The 15,336-nt window shown below is 39.0% G+C and overlaps 1 protein-coding gene across 3 annotated transcripts in view; it reads left to right on the top strand.

Annotated features, from left to right (window-relative positions):
- The window catches only part of RERE (arginine-glutamic acid dipeptide repeats), a 410,456-nt gene that overhangs the window by 234,992 nt on the left and 160,128 nt on the right, over positions 1-15,336 (top strand). For all 3 annotated transcript variants that reach the window (XM_057695312.1, XM_057695296.1, XM_057695303.1), the window contains one exon: positions 9,821-9,925. In XM_057695312.1, the coding sequence (XP_057551295.1) occupies positions 9,821-9,925 (105 nt within the window). The remainder of the gene's footprint in view (positions 1-9,820; positions 9,926-15,336) is intronic.

The raw sequence follows: 15,336 nt of genomic DNA, 5'->3' as shown, positions 1-15,336 counted from the left end.
GGACTCCCTTTGTTATACAACAACTTCCCACTGGCTATCTGTTTAACAGTTGGTACTATATATATATGTCTGTGCTACTCTCTCGCTTCGTCTCAGCTTCCCCTTCACCCCCCGCGCCCCCCCCCCCCCCCCAAAACCACGAGTTCTCAAGTCCATTCTCTGCATCTGCATCCTTGTTCTTGTCAAGATTACTTTAATTTTAAAGGAGGGGCGGGGGGTACGGTAGGCTTTCATTTTTTTCCCAGTTTTTCCTTCACCATTTATCCAAGGAAAGGATTTTTTTCTTTCTCCACAGATATAAAATAGTACTGCCAAAAATAAATTCAGTATTGAAAGAGGACAAGTAAAACTGTCCATAGGCCCATGAAAGAGGATCGAATGGAGGTACCGAAAAAAACATGGAGGACAAAAAAGAAAGAAAAAAACTGATAGTGTTAGTGCTTAGCACCATTCTTCTCAAAGATCAGAGTGCTCAGCTGTGTGGATTATTTGGGCTCACCGCAACTCTCAGGGGGCTCTTGCCTTTCCATTCACTCAGGAGGAAACCTGCGTATAACCTCTTTTAAGCTGGTGCTGGGGTTGGACTATAAAGGAAGAGAGAGCTTTGTCCTTTAGCCATCGTGAATCAAAGGGAAAACAGAAGTCCTCAGCAGCCTCTCTGGGTAAATTGAGCTTGTAGCATTTCCCTACCCAAACCAGATTTATTCCCAGAAGAGATGGTGGGATCTTCACAGCTGTGGAAATCTGTGTTGAGGTCCAGCATTACTGCTTTGCTGCTGTGTTTGAATTCTTGCTTTGGCTGTCCCTCATTCCTCCCTTTCAAGCAAAGTTTCTACAACTGCTTATTTTCTTTTCTTCATTACATTTATCAATAACCATATAATAATACTATGTTAGTATCTTGAGTAGAGTCTTTTTGAGTTCTCCTAGTTCCCAGGTAAGTATTTTTGGCTGACACTAGTATAATAGAAAAAGCTCCAGATTGAAATTAGAAGACTTCAGTTTGAATCCTGGCTCTGCCGCATAGTTGTGTGACCAAGGTCAAGTTTGTTAACCTTTGTGCCATCTTTTTAACAAATTTATTTAAAGTCACATGATTAAGGGACAGAACCCTGAACTGGTTCTATATCCAGTAAGGTATGGAGCCTGAAAAAGCCTCTTGCAGAGTATTTCACACTCAATAGCATGAGAAGTGCTTATGAATCTGAATTGGGTTCTTAAAAGCATAAAAGGAAGAGAAGAAAAAGTAAAATTAAATATAGTTCTGTATTTCACTGTGGCCTCTGGGATGGGTTGATTGGATACTCAGTGCTTTGGGCTCGGGAAGAAGTATTCAGCTCAGGGAGCCATCTCTAGATGCTCTGAGAGTGAACAGAGTAGTTTTCTTAGGCTAAATAAAAACTCTTGCTTGCAGTTTGTTTGCTATGATAGTTTTTTTTTAACCTTAAGGATAATATTTTATTGATGATCAAAGGATCTAAATTGATTGCTTTGTGATTAGATTCTGAACATGTGACCTAGACAACATTTTCAGGTCTACTGTGCCCTTATAACAGCGAATCCTCAAGTATTGATTGTGGAGGGCAGACAGGAGATCATAACTGTCTCATCGGCTTGAGGGCTATTTTCCAGCCTTCTGATTATCTGCTTCCTATTGGGAAAAAAATAGCCAAGGTAGCTCAGTTTACAAGCTGTCGTCTTACCTAGGAATTCATATTAATAGGAGTATATTTTAGAGTGAATTTTCTGGAAGCCCAGGGCCAAGAAACCCTAAACTCGGTCTTTAGGGCTTCTTATTGCCCCTTTTCCATCCCAAATCGGTTCATCTCCTCACTCAGTTCTGGGCCGCTGGAGTCACATGTGTGCAGTGATGGAAACAGATTAGTTACATCTTGGTACAGTTCCCCAGCCATTCCTTAGAATTTACAAAGTTCCTTTAGCTGCTGCAAATTCCCTAAGGGGTTTCATGAAGCCTCAGAGCCACTTAAGATTCATTTCCTGGCTTTAGTCTACAGTTCTTTTTATGTGTGAAATAACTCCAACCTACGGCATTTTTATCGTTTTGTCTATACTTGCTTAGTACTTCATTAGACACCATAACTTGTCAGTCCTTTATTTCTCTATTCATTCATCATTTAACACATTATTGAGCTGCTCGTCATAGGAGAAGGGCTCTGTAGGTGCTGGGAATACCAACCTGAATAATATGCTCTCTCTGCCGTTGAATAAGTCATAGTCTTTTAAAAATTATTTTGTTTGGAGCTACTTTTGGACTACAGAAAAGTTGTAAGTACTGAGCTTCCAGGTATCTGTCTCCCAGTCTTCATTTGTGTTAGCCTCTTATGTAACCTCAGTGCACTTATCAGGGCCAAGGAATAGCATTAGAACGATGCCATTGAAGACCTATTTGAATTTCACCTATTTGAATTTCATCAAGACCCTATTTGAATTTCATGGATGCCTTACTTCATTTGGGCTGTTAGCCTGGTGGCTTATAAACAATAGAAATTTCTTTCTGGGTGTTCTGGAGGCGAGAAGTCCGAGATCAGGGTGCCAGAGCTCTGGCGAGGTCCCCCTTCTGGTTTGCAGAATGCTGGCTCCTCCCTTTGTCCTCAAGTGGCCCAGAGTAGAACCGCGAGATTCATTGTGCCCCTCCCCTCTTCTTTACTGGTAACTACTTTCCTCAACATTGAAAAATGCAGTTCATATTGTTTAAAATATATTTATATTTGCTTATTTTTATCCAGTTCTACAATACACATAACTTACTGCATCTTGGAAACAACCTATATACATATACACAGGAGTTTGTGTGTATATGTAAGTTTCAGAATTTGTAACCCATGTGCCTGTGAGAGACACATTTACTGGCTACATTTTTGTCTTTTGTCTCACATATAGTATTGGTTTGGCCCAAAAGTTCGTTCAGGTTTTTCCATAACCTCTTAAGGAAAAACCCAAATTTTTGGGCCAACCCAATGTACAGGCAAGAGCTTGTTTTCCAAAGTTGCTCAGATCAGTTCTGGTTTTCGTAGCTTCTTAGATGTGGTCGTGTTATTCATTTGTAGTATAGCTAGGTTCATTTGTTAGGCTTTGCATTCCATTTTTGGTTCCTGTTGGTTGATTTGGACTGTTTGTTTATTTTTTGGGTAAGAGCGGGTTTGTGGACTACTGCTGTGGCTCTAAGGGTCAGGGCTATAAGAAGATACAGTCTTCAGCCCCCCGACCTGCTTTAGATTACTGATCCCTTTACTTCTTAATTCATCCTTCTTGCATTTTCTTTTCACAAATGAGCAAATACATGTCCCTTTTCTTATAACGTCTTCTTTCTTATGTGAAGGGTAGCACACTATAGACAAGCTTTTTTGCTTTGCTTTTTTCGCTTAGTGGTATGTTCTGGAAATTGCTCCATGTCAGTTTATAGAGCTCATTCTCCTTTATAGCTGTGTCATGCTCCATTGTGTGGATGGACTGTAGTTTATTCACTTGCTCTCTTGTGTATATGCATGTAGGTTTTTTCCAAGATGTTTCAATTATAATTGATGCTACAATGAATATCCTTGTGCATATATGTGTTTCCTTATTGTTGGATGTGTATCTTCAGGGTGGATTTATAGGAGAGGGTTTGCTGAATTGAAAAGTTTATGTATATGTGATTTCCTCCTGAAAGCATACACCAATCTGCATTTCCTCCAGCAATGTCTGAGACTTTGTTTCCCCAACAGAATGTTATGTTATTTTTAAAACTTTTGTCTGTCTGATTGATAGATGAGAAATAGTACCCTCGTATCTCAGTGTTGTTTTACTTTGTTTTGCTAACAGTGAGTGAGTTTGAGCATTTTTTCTTGTTTCAAGGATATTTTTGTCTATATTTTTCTGAATTGTCTGTTTATGTCTTTTCTGTTGGGTTTTGTCTTTTTGTCTCTCACTTTTTAAAAGTTCTTAATATGCCTGTTGCAAATATTTTCTCCCACTTCTGTCAGTTTTCTTTTAATATTTTGGTTTAAAAAATTATGCAAAACTTTTTTCTGTCTAGTCATACTTACCAGGCTCTTCTCTCATTCCCTCACGACTTTTGAGTCATAGTTAGAAAGCCTTTCCCTATACCACTTTTTTTTTAGTTAGTTTATTTTTGGCTGTGTTGGGTCTTCGTTGCTGCACGCTGGCTTTCTCTGGTTGTGGCAAGCGTGGGCTACTCTTCATTGAGGTGCGTGGGCTTCTCATTGCGGTGGCTTCTCTTGTTGCGGAGCATAGGCTCTAGGTGCATGGGCTTCAGTAGTTGGGGCATGTGGGCTCTTCCCAGCCCAGGGATTGAACCCGTGTCCCCTGCATTGGCAGACGGGTTCTTAATCACTGTACCACCAGGGAAGTCCCTACACCACTTTTTAAAGAGGAATTCTATCCAACTGTCCCAGTACCACTTATTGTCTTTATCTCGGTGGTTTGAAATGGAATCTTTGTTGTGTATTATTTTCCATGTGTGTTCTGGACTTGCTGTTCTGTTTCCTGTTGTCTGTTTATGTGCTGGCACTGCACTCTTAATTGTAGAGGCTTTATAGTATGTTTTAATGTCTGGTGGGGCTGGCTTTCCCCCTTTTTAGTTATTTTGATTTTCCATATGAATCTTAGTATAACTCGTTTTATTCCATAACATAACTGGCTGGTATTTGTATTAGGGTTGCACTGAATTTATGAATCAAGTTTGGAGAAATGCCATGTTGAGTTTTCCTATCCAAGAATGGGATGTTTTTCCATTTGTTTGTGTTTACTTTTGTGTCTTTGAGGAGTGTTTAAGAATTTTTCTTAAACACTTAAGAAAATTAATTTAAAAAGTGGAGAGGCAGAGGGGCTTCAGTGGAAGTAATATTGTATATTGTTATACTTAGAGCAATCACTAGAAAGCTATGTAGAGTGGTAACACTCAGAACACTATAAATAAATCAAGATGGAATCCTAAAAAAGTGTTCCGATAACCCACAGGAAGGCAAGAGAAACAGAAAAGACACTTACAAAAGAGCAAATTCTGTGCCTGCCATTAATCAGATGGCTTACAATGGACGTGATACTGACTCTGTCTCAAAATCTTTTTCCCCTTATTTTTGGGTGAGAGTGACAGTAATAGCTGTAAACAAACATGCTACTGTAAGCGGTCTGTGTGAGCTTGTGCACCTCTTTAAGAGTTTCTCTGAGGTTTGCATATGTCTGGGGATGTATGAAGACTTGCTCAATTATGGACATAGTTTTTTAATTAATTAATTGGCTGCGTTGGGTCTTCATTGCTGCGCACTGGCTTTCTGTAGTTGCGGAGAATGGGGGCTACTCTTCATTGCAGTGCACAGGCTTATTATTGCAGTGGCTTCTCTTGTTACAGAGCACGGGCTCTAGGCACACCAGCTTCCGCAGTTGTGGCGCACGAGAGCTCTGCGGCATGTGGGATCTTCCCATACCAGGGATTGAACCCGTGTCCCCTGCGTTGGCAGACAGATTGTTAACCACTGCGCCACCAGGGAAGCCCATGGACATAGTTTTAAGGAATGAATCTGGGCCACAGTTTCCATTTATATCTCTCTACTTGCATGAAGAGGTTCTCTCTTCTTTTTCATCCCCTTCAAATGGCCTTTCTGCACGTGGGCACCGTAGATGCTACAGTGCCCAGGGTGTAACTGGGGGGCATCACACCAAAGCACTATTTGAACGAGTCATTTCCAGGAAGCCCTTGTTACTGCTGCATGAAAGGACCCTAAGACAGGGTGCTTCCCTGTCTTTAGTCTTATTTCAGTTAACAGTGAAGCATCACATTAGATACAGGGAATGCAGGACCTGAGGAAGCTCTGCAAGCAGCTATTTCAGCAAGGTGGGTGTGATGGCAGTTTTCTCTTAACAGTCTCTCTGCCTCCATGTCACGAACACTGTCAAATGATTTACTGTTTCGAGAGAGAGCATGATGAAAAGAACCCTGGAGAAAAAATATTGAGAGCTTAAAATGGTGCACATGCACACACAGGTTAAGATGTAAGCGCTGCTCTCCAGCCAGAGGTGATATGGAAAATATTTCAAAATGGATGCCCATGAGTCAGAACCAACCATAGTGAGCGTCCCTGCTCATGTCAACCCTGCCTTCAACTCTGCTCGGATACTCAGGGCTCATTAACTGGCAGGAACAGAAACTTTCAGCAGCCAGTTATATGCTAATGACTCTCATTTTATTTTCTCCCAATACTTTTTTTAATATGCAGAAAAATTCAGTTTTAAAATTTACATTTTCATAAATCTTGGCAAATTTGCTTGCCCGTAAACAAAGCATGGGCTATTCCCATCATCCCAGAAAGTTCCCTTCAGCTCCTTTTCTCTCTAAACGTCCCACCCAGGAAACAACCACTATTCTGATTTTCCCCACCACAAATTCCTTTTTGCTGTTCTGGAACTTCATATAAATGGAATCATATAGTATGTAATTTTTGTGTGTGTCTGGCTTATTTTACTTAACATTTAATTTTTGAGACTTTTCATGATAGGCTATGTGTCAGTAGCTCTTTTCTATGTATTGTTGTATAGTAATCTCACTGTAAAATGTACAGTACTTCGTTTACCAATTTCTTGGTTGATGGACATTTGGTTTGTATCTAGGCTGGTATGAATAAAGCTGTTATGAACAACAACAAAAGCACAGTGAAGGAAATAATAAAAGATAAAAGCAGAAATTAATGAGGAAAAACATTAGATCTAATTAATCAAATACTTTAAAAAATTCCAATATTTTATTAGAAAGTACATTAAGACCAACTGGGATGTATTCCAGGAATGCAAGGTAGATTTACTACTTGAGACTCTGTTAATAGCTAATACCATGTTAATAAGTCTTAGGAAAAAACCTATCTCCAAAGCTATGATTGTGATATGGTTATTCTAAAGCTAGTAACAGGACTTCCCTGGTGGCACAGTGGTTAAGAATCTGCCTGCCAATGCAGGGGACATGGGTTCGAGCCCTGGTCTGGGAAGATCCCACCTGTCATGGAGCAGCTAAGCCTGTGAGCCAAAACTACTGAGCCTGTGCTCTAGAGCCCATGAGCCACAACTGTTGAGCCTCCATGCCAGAACTGCTGAAACACAGGTGCCCTAGAGCCCATCCTCTGCAACAAATGAAGCCACCACAATGAGAAGCCTGTGCACCACAACAAAGAGTAGCTCCCACTTGCCACAACTAGAGAGAGCCTGTGAGCAGCAGCAAAGACCCAGCATAGCCAACAAATAAATAAATAAATTTATATAAAAAGATGAAGCTAGTATCATACTTAATGGGAACACCTGGGATGCATTTCCACTAAGATCAGGAACAAGGTGAGGATGTCCCCTGTTTCCACTATTTCCCATATTTTCATTGTATTAGAGGTGTAACTAGAGACGTAAGAAAGGGTAAAGAAGAAGTGAACCTATGTTTATTTGCAAATAAAGTTAGCATATTGGGAAAACCTCAGAGAATCAATGATTAAACTGTATCAAATGCTAAAAGATTTTGTTGAGTAGCAGGACGTAAAATTAACATACAAAGGTCAATATCCTTCATGTAAGCAAACAGGAAGCAAATAGTGGGCATGGCGGTGGATAAAATCCCTTCTGTTACAGTGTCATACTCATTTATCAGATGGTAACCTTTTCTCCCTACTGCTTTGGGTTTTCCCTAAACCCGTAGTGTTGCCCTTCCCTCGGCACATTTTGGCAATGGTTTTGAATGTCACAATAATGTGTGTGTGGATGCTGTGTGGTAGAGGCCGGGGTGCTACTAAATACAGGATAGCTCCTGACAACGAAGGATTACTGTCTAAAATGTCAGTAACGCTGAGATTGGGAAACCTTGTCTTAAACGTAACTGATTTCTAATGCTTGTGTTTAGAATTGTGGGTTAGGAGAGTTTCTATATGTTTAATTAAATAATTATTCAAGTTTAAGGGTAAACTTAAATTTGAGTAATAACCAAGAATAATAAAAGAATCGCTTTCCTTTTGTAATGGACATGATGATGTAATTTACATAGCACTGAATAGTACACAGAGTTTCATAGATTTCTTATATGATTTTTTAAATATTTTTATGAGATAGGTGTAATAGATATACTTATCCCTAGTTAACTGATAAAGGGGCTTAATCTATTTCTTCTAAGCTTCAAGGCTAAATCACTTCTGATAGATGGGTGATTAGTTGCAGAGTGAGTGCATCGTTCATCTAAAAAGTTGTCCTACCTGCCTATTCTTTTCCAGAAGCTCATTTTAGTTCCAGTTAAATACTAGAGGACTAGATCCTGGGCCTGGAGAGTTGACGCCTAGTCCATTTTTGCCTTTAGTTGTATCTTGTTATCTACAGATCAGTGCTTCCAATAGAACTTTCCATAATGATGGAAACGTTACATAAATCTATGCTGTTTTATATGGTAGCTGCTAGCTACATGTGGCTATTTAAATTTACATTAACTAAGATTAAATAAAATTTAAAATTCATTTCTGTTCAGTTGTACCAGCCACATTTTAAGTACTCAGTAACCCTACATTATCTTCTAATCACTACTATCCAAAGGAACTTTAAGAAATCAATAGTATTTTTGTTTAATTTTTAAAATGGAGATTGTCTGAGCTTACCTGCTGCCTGGTACTGAGGTTTTGGCCACAGATTACTTAAGCCCTGTGGGAAAGGAGGACATTGCTTTTTAACTTGGTAGGAAGTGAATTAATGTCCACCCCCATGTTGAAATCCCTCAGTTTCTTTCACTAACACCTTGGCCATTAGTGGATATATATGTTGTTAACATGCCAACTCATGAGGTCCTTCTGGGAATGGGATGCCTGCTCACGCGGTGGGAGACCACATCCCTGGAAGCATCTTGCTTTTGATCCTCCAGTTCCATCTAGTCTAATCATAGCCTTAGCTTCCACTTGATGTTAACATTGCCTCTTCTGACTGCTGAGGGAGTTGAAATTTTTAAAACCTCCCTGCCTTCTTGGGAACTCTGTGCGTAGGTGTGGACAGTGGGAAGGTGGGCCCTACTGCATGATATCCTGTTTCTGACATTTACATTCGGTGCTTGGAAACGCTGCTTAAGGAGTTCTGTAGTATTGTAGAATTTTCACCTATATTGTGGTTTAACTTTTATTAGTAGATGAACCCACAAACCTTGCTGCTCTTCATTGCGGTATTTCCTTGGGAAAGTGTTTTCCAACTTACAGTCATTTAATGTTACTTGAAAATTTGGGAAGTGTGTATTTGTATATTAGAACCCATCTATATATTTAAAAAGTTAAAATTTCTCTAGGTTTTAATTTCTAAGAGTTTCTTTCTTCCACACTCAGAGAGAAGAGAAATATTAAACATTCTCCTTATTGTAAGGTAGCAGGAAGAAAAGGCCCATTTTGCTTTGATGATTTACAAAGATTTTAGATGGATTTTTTTGTAAAGTAATGTAACTGCGGTTTAAATTTTTCCCATCACCTCTAGTTTAATATCCTTTTATCACAATCCTACCCTCAATTTATCTTTGTGGTTTAATTAATTTTATTCTTAGACTAAAAGGTTGCGAGAAAAGCAGTTAAGTTGTAAAACTGTAGGTTAAAGCAGTCAAGAAACAAAAAAATATAATATTGGACATTTTCCTATTTTGAGGGGAACTCCCATTTTTCTGAATGGATAATTAAGGAGTTTGTAGCCATATTCTGCATGTTCTTAGAACACCATGATTTAGTCATATCTTCCCCCACCCCTACTTTTCCAGTAGTATTTTGATTTGCAAAGCAGTTGAGGACGTTACTAACATTTTTTGTTCGTTTATTTTCAGAGGGAAGTGTAACATCTCCCATTTTTCTGACATATTTGCTGCTAGAGAGTTTAAAGCCCGAGTGGATTCATTTTTCTACATACTAGGCTACAACCCTGAGACAAGGTAAGTGAGTCACTTGGGCCCATGCTGTGAGAACTTTGGCTTTTCTCACTTACGTGTGTGTGTGTGTGTGTTTATGTATACTTCTGGGCATATACTGATAAGATGAAGAAAAAAAAGACGAAGTCCTGTAGTAAACCTGTTTGGAAAGATTTGTAATTAATGTCGTTGGTGTCTTAAGCAGCTTATTGTTTGCTCTCTCTCTCTCTTTTTATTTTATTAATTTTTTTTTGTTAAGAAAAGGAAACAAGAAAATTTGGGTTTGGAGAGGGCAGGATAAAGACATAAGTTTAGTTGGTCTGTGTTTTGAACTTATGAATTGTACACTCATGCTCATTCAGTGAAGCCTTCCATACCTTGTTGAAAACACTAGGACGTTGAGGAAAGTTTGTTAAAACCCCAGGAACACTCGCTGAAATATCTCTGGTAAGACTGCATGTATGAGATGGACACATCCAGTTCTCAACTGTCTTGGTAAGATCTATATCACAGGTAGAATTATTTTTTAAATGAAAAGCAATAGAGTGAAAATAATTTAACAGAAAGAATTCTTTGTTAATGTCTCTAAAAGATTGTAGCTTTAACTCAGCCCATGGAGGGACTTCTGTAAGAGCATATGTGTTCATATTTATCCTGTATTGGTCATGTGAGTATTGAGGATTGTAAAATAGAGAAGGTTATTAGGTGATCAGGTAGTCTATGCTCAGGACAGTCAAGGCATAATCTACAAATATAAGGATTGAGTAAGAAATAAAAGATCCTTAGCTCAAGGAAGTTAGTGGAAGAACTACATTAAGTATAATTGCAAGATGGGTATTGTTTTAGTGAAAACCTCTTCTTAGAGGATGCTGAGAAAATATATGTAAAATTTAGAATGTTGCTGTTTAGGCTGCCAAACCACAGTCAATAAAAGGCAACATATTCTTCGCTGTGGTTGTAGGAGGCTGCATAAAGCTCTATTGGGACATATATGTTAGTGTCTCTTTCCATATATATACTAGACAACAACTATGGGGTAATGGTCACTTTTTTTGCTTACCTTTTTTTCTTTTAAAAAACAGTGAATTTGAGCTTTTGTTTTCATTTTCAAAAGTGTGCCCTATTCCAATGCCAAAGAAGCTGGTCATTGGTAATATTTCAAAAGCATCTTATATTTTGAACTGTTTATATTACATCTGCATTTATTAACTGCCTGGTCATATCTTCCTGTTGCCCGAGTGAAGTGTTGAACACTCAAACTTGGATTTTTGTCTGGATACACAGTAGTCTGTTATTTCAGCGATGCCATGTTTATTTACTGTTTGATGGATGGCTGTCATATTGCACAAGTTAGATTGTTTTAGGGAGTTGACCAAAGAGCTTTTGTGTTTTAAAAGTTTAGCTGTTGGGTGCATGACAGCAATCAGATTTATTTTTCACTGGTTTTGGTTATGTACCTGTTTTTGCTGAATGTTCATTTAAAGTGATATGTAACTTCCCTGGGTGAGCTGGACACTCACACGACTTCTTGTCTCATTTTTTATTGTATGTTGCTGGCGATCATTCAGAGTGATACTTCCCATCAGTTTTGTTTTAAAATGTGGGCTAGGCATGCAAGAGAGGAATATATTATTAGTTATCTCACCTGAAAAAGCAGCGCAGAGACATGCCTGTGGTAGTGTGTTTACAGAATGTGCATCCTGAGTCACTTCTTTAGTGCTTTGATCTTAGTCCCATTTGTGCAGTTCCACTGCTCTGTTGCCCGTGTCCAGCTTGTGCTGGGCATAGTGGAAGTGCTTGGGGGTTGCTGGGTGAGTTGAACAAATATTCGAATGTCTATTTATAAGCAAGAAGTTTGTGGCAGGTCTCAAACTTCTCACAGAGTGAGTGAAGCTTTGCAGTGGTGGAGCCAGCGTGGCCCAAGCTCACTGGCTTCACCATGAACACTGCTTTTTACCTCTGAAGTTCAGGGTTTGGGGTACACTTCCCATAGCTGCCCAATTATCCAAAGTGTGTATGTGATTTAACAGAGTATAGAAAACTGTGTTTTCTCCACCTGGGTTGTGCACATCCCAATCCTTAGAACGCTTGGGGTGCATGCCCTTGCAGAACCTACCTCTGTTTTTGTCTTCGTTTCAGGTTTGTGAGGGATGGGGCAGTGTGATGAGCTGGTCTCCCTCATTTGGATGAGCGGGACTCACGTGTAATTGTGGCTGCGTGGTGCTGTGTGCTGACTCTCAGTGCATTGAGTCATCTGGGGAGGAGGGTCAGACTGTTCTAATAATCCTGTGTGATGGTGCGCTCATCAGTAAGACCACGAGAGGTTAAAGAATGGTGATTCTGTGACTCCAAACTTTGATGACTGTTCCCTTCCCCTTAAATAATGTGTGAACTCTGAGCAATTAAAACTGAAGTTTAAGATGGAATTATTTCTCATAGCAAGTTTTCTGATAGTAGTGAAAAGTTGATTTATGTAATTTTCCATAATTTATTTAGCATCTTAGCCAGCACTGAATGTTTGGTTTTGGGGTTTTTTGTTGTTGTTGTTGTTGTTGTTGTTTTTGTTTTTACTCTAGCATTGATCACAGATCCTTTTAAAACCCCAATATTTGGCTGCCTTTTCCCCCAACTTGGTTATTATATTTCTGAATATTGTACCTTGGCAGGGACCTGGTTGTCCAGAACTTTTTGGTTTTGATGGTATTATCGTGGGAAAGACTTTTCTGAATTCTTTGGTCTTTTAAATTTGGGAAGGGTGGATTTATAGAATTAATTTGGTATTATTAGGTATATATTTATATTTCATTAATTTTTCTACTCAGCATACTGATCATTAATATAAGTAGAGCATCCACAATAATACACATTCATAATCTGTTTTCAATTCTGAAATCTGAAAGCTCTGAGGAACAAAAAATTTTTATGCTAAGTTCGGTGCTGAAACTTGTTTGACCATGAGGTCAAACTTGACCTGAACTGATGTGAGACTTTTTATATTCTTATTTCAGTCCACTTTGTGTGGATTTGCACTACTTTACTACAAAAGTACCAACGTGATAGAATAGGGATTATTGCTCAGAGATTGCTGTGCCACTGTATGGTATATTCACTATAGAACCTTCTCAATCAAAAAAGTTCTGAATTCTGAAAATCTTCTGGCCCTAAGGATCTTAGCTAAGGGATTGTGACACTGTATTCTTGCTAACCATGACATTTAAGGAACAAACTTGGACAGAAAATGTGGGGTAGATGTTTCTGACTTCAAGTAGAATACAGACTACAAGGGGTTGGCCCATGAGAGAGAACTTTGAACCTTTGGTAATTGGGCTTTGCTTTTGGATTTTGTTTTGATGTTTCTGCACTCAGGGAGTGTTCACTGTTGCTCTATAAATAAGATACACTCCAAATTTACTTCTGCAGTCAGCATACTCTGAACATAATGTCATTATGTTCTCATTTTCTTTGAAGGGTGTGATCCAAAATCTAGTTAGAAACTTTAAATAAAGTCAATAAATTTCAGCTCAAAGATCTTAGTACATAAAGCCAGTAGACCTCATATATGTATTTGACCAAAACACCAGCATCCTTGGTTGAACTAAAGTAGGTTGGTCGTAGCTTATAGAAAGAGCCGAGCATAGGGACCTGGTTACATCCATCTTTTTACTCTCCTTTTTGCTTTTTTACTTGTCTAGTACCTCATGGCCATTTAATCTGACTGCTTGATCCTTTTATTAAGACCAGCAATGTGGAAAGATTTCCCCTTTTGGTCCCAGGCGGCCTGGTCTCTGATCCTGCGCTACCACTTCATCTTTGCGTCTGTGGGTAAAGCTTGTACTTCCCGGACTCTGTTTTCCTCTTTAATAAAAATGGGGAATACAAAAATAGGTTAGCTTTTGTAAACTGTCATGTTTTTTGTTGCTTTTCAGGAATTGCAAAAATAATTATAAATTTTCCTTTGAAGAAAAGATTGAGAAATATCTTTAAAAAAACAAAACAAAACAAAAAACCTCCGTAAAATGTTAAATCCAAAAGCAAAACATGAACTACTTCCTAAGATGTCTTACTCTACCAGGGAGATCATTAACCACCTGGTTGATTTTGCTGACATGTGGAGGTCTGAGCACTGGGGATTCTTGCCTCTGCTTGGAATATTAATTATAAAGTTCTTTGAAAATTGTTAAAAATGTAGGGTAAATTTCTTCATTGACCATAATGAAACTGACCCAACAATTATAATAAATACATGAGTGCTGTTGTTGTGAAATAATACATTCCTACAGTCAGAATATTTTATTGAAAATTTTGAGAACCAAAATTGAAAAAAAAGAAGTTTATTGAGAAAGAGATTTGGGCTTTTCATAGCAGATAAGCCTGTGCTCTGTGTACGTGGACGGTGTGTGCAGGTCTTGGTTGTCCTTGCCCTCAGCTTCCTGTCCCCACCTCCTCAGGGTCAGCCTGGTTGCCAGTACCTTTTTTATTGTGCTTTGACCCTTTCTGAGTCTATACCTTTCATCTCTTAGAAAAGGTCTTACCTTTTTGCCTCAGACCAGTGAGTTAGGAGGGGAAGGAAGTAATAGCCAGTGGAGTCCCATGAAGAACAAGTTTGTAGTTTTTAAGTTATTAAAAATAAAGGAATTTCCCCAGGAACCAGTCCCTTTGTTTCCTCTTGCTAAATAAGAGTTCCTTGGGCCCCTAATGTGCATTTAGGGGTAGTGAGAAAAATGTATTATTAAAATGTAGCATTTTGTATTGGTGGTCACGGAGCAATCCTGCTCTCTAATACTGTTTTATAGAAGTGTCAGTGGTCTCTTCAGAGGCTTGGTGTGCGGCGTGAAACATCTGGTTATATTCTTGACTCTTGGCTTCTGGAATGTGAATCTTCTCTTGGTAATCAGGTGGAAAACAAGTTGAGGGCTCAGATCTGACCTTCTGTTGTACTCAGGAGAGAATGTCCATGGTCACCGGTGATCACCTGCATTCACCTGTGCCCTCTCTGCTTTCTTCTTCCAGGAAGCGGCAGTATTGAGGCTTCAGTGTTATGACCCTGGTATTTAGAAGTAATTGTAAAGCGAGGCGCTTGCAAGGATTTGTATGTAGCCTCCCGCATGACAGTGGCAGGAGTGTTACCTATAACAGCTGTGGTTAGTGAGCACTGTGCGCCGGGCACTGAGCTGAGTGTGTTATTGCATGGTTCATTTTATTTTACTTTCTCTTGAAACAGCCTTGACCATACAGAACAGTTGCAAGTACAATAGAAGACCTTTGCTTAACTGAACCATTTGAAAATAAGTTCACTGTGAGGCTGTATCATACTCCAGTACTTTCTGTATTTCCTGTTAACAAGGGCATTTTCTTGCATAATCACAATATAGCCTTCAAAATCAGGAGATTACTGAGTAAATATTACTGCCCTGGAATTCTCAGACCCCACTCAA

This window comes from Hippopotamus amphibius, chromosome 1 (genome assembly GCF_030028045.1).
Source record: "Hippopotamus amphibius kiboko isolate mHipAmp2 chromosome 1, mHipAmp2.hap2, whole genome shotgun sequence".
NCBI lineage: Eukaryota > Metazoa > Chordata > Mammalia > Artiodactyla > Hippopotamidae > Hippopotamus > Hippopotamus amphibius.
The sequence above is the reverse complement of the archived record's forward strand: the minus strand, read 5'-3'. Positions and strand labels throughout refer to the sequence as shown.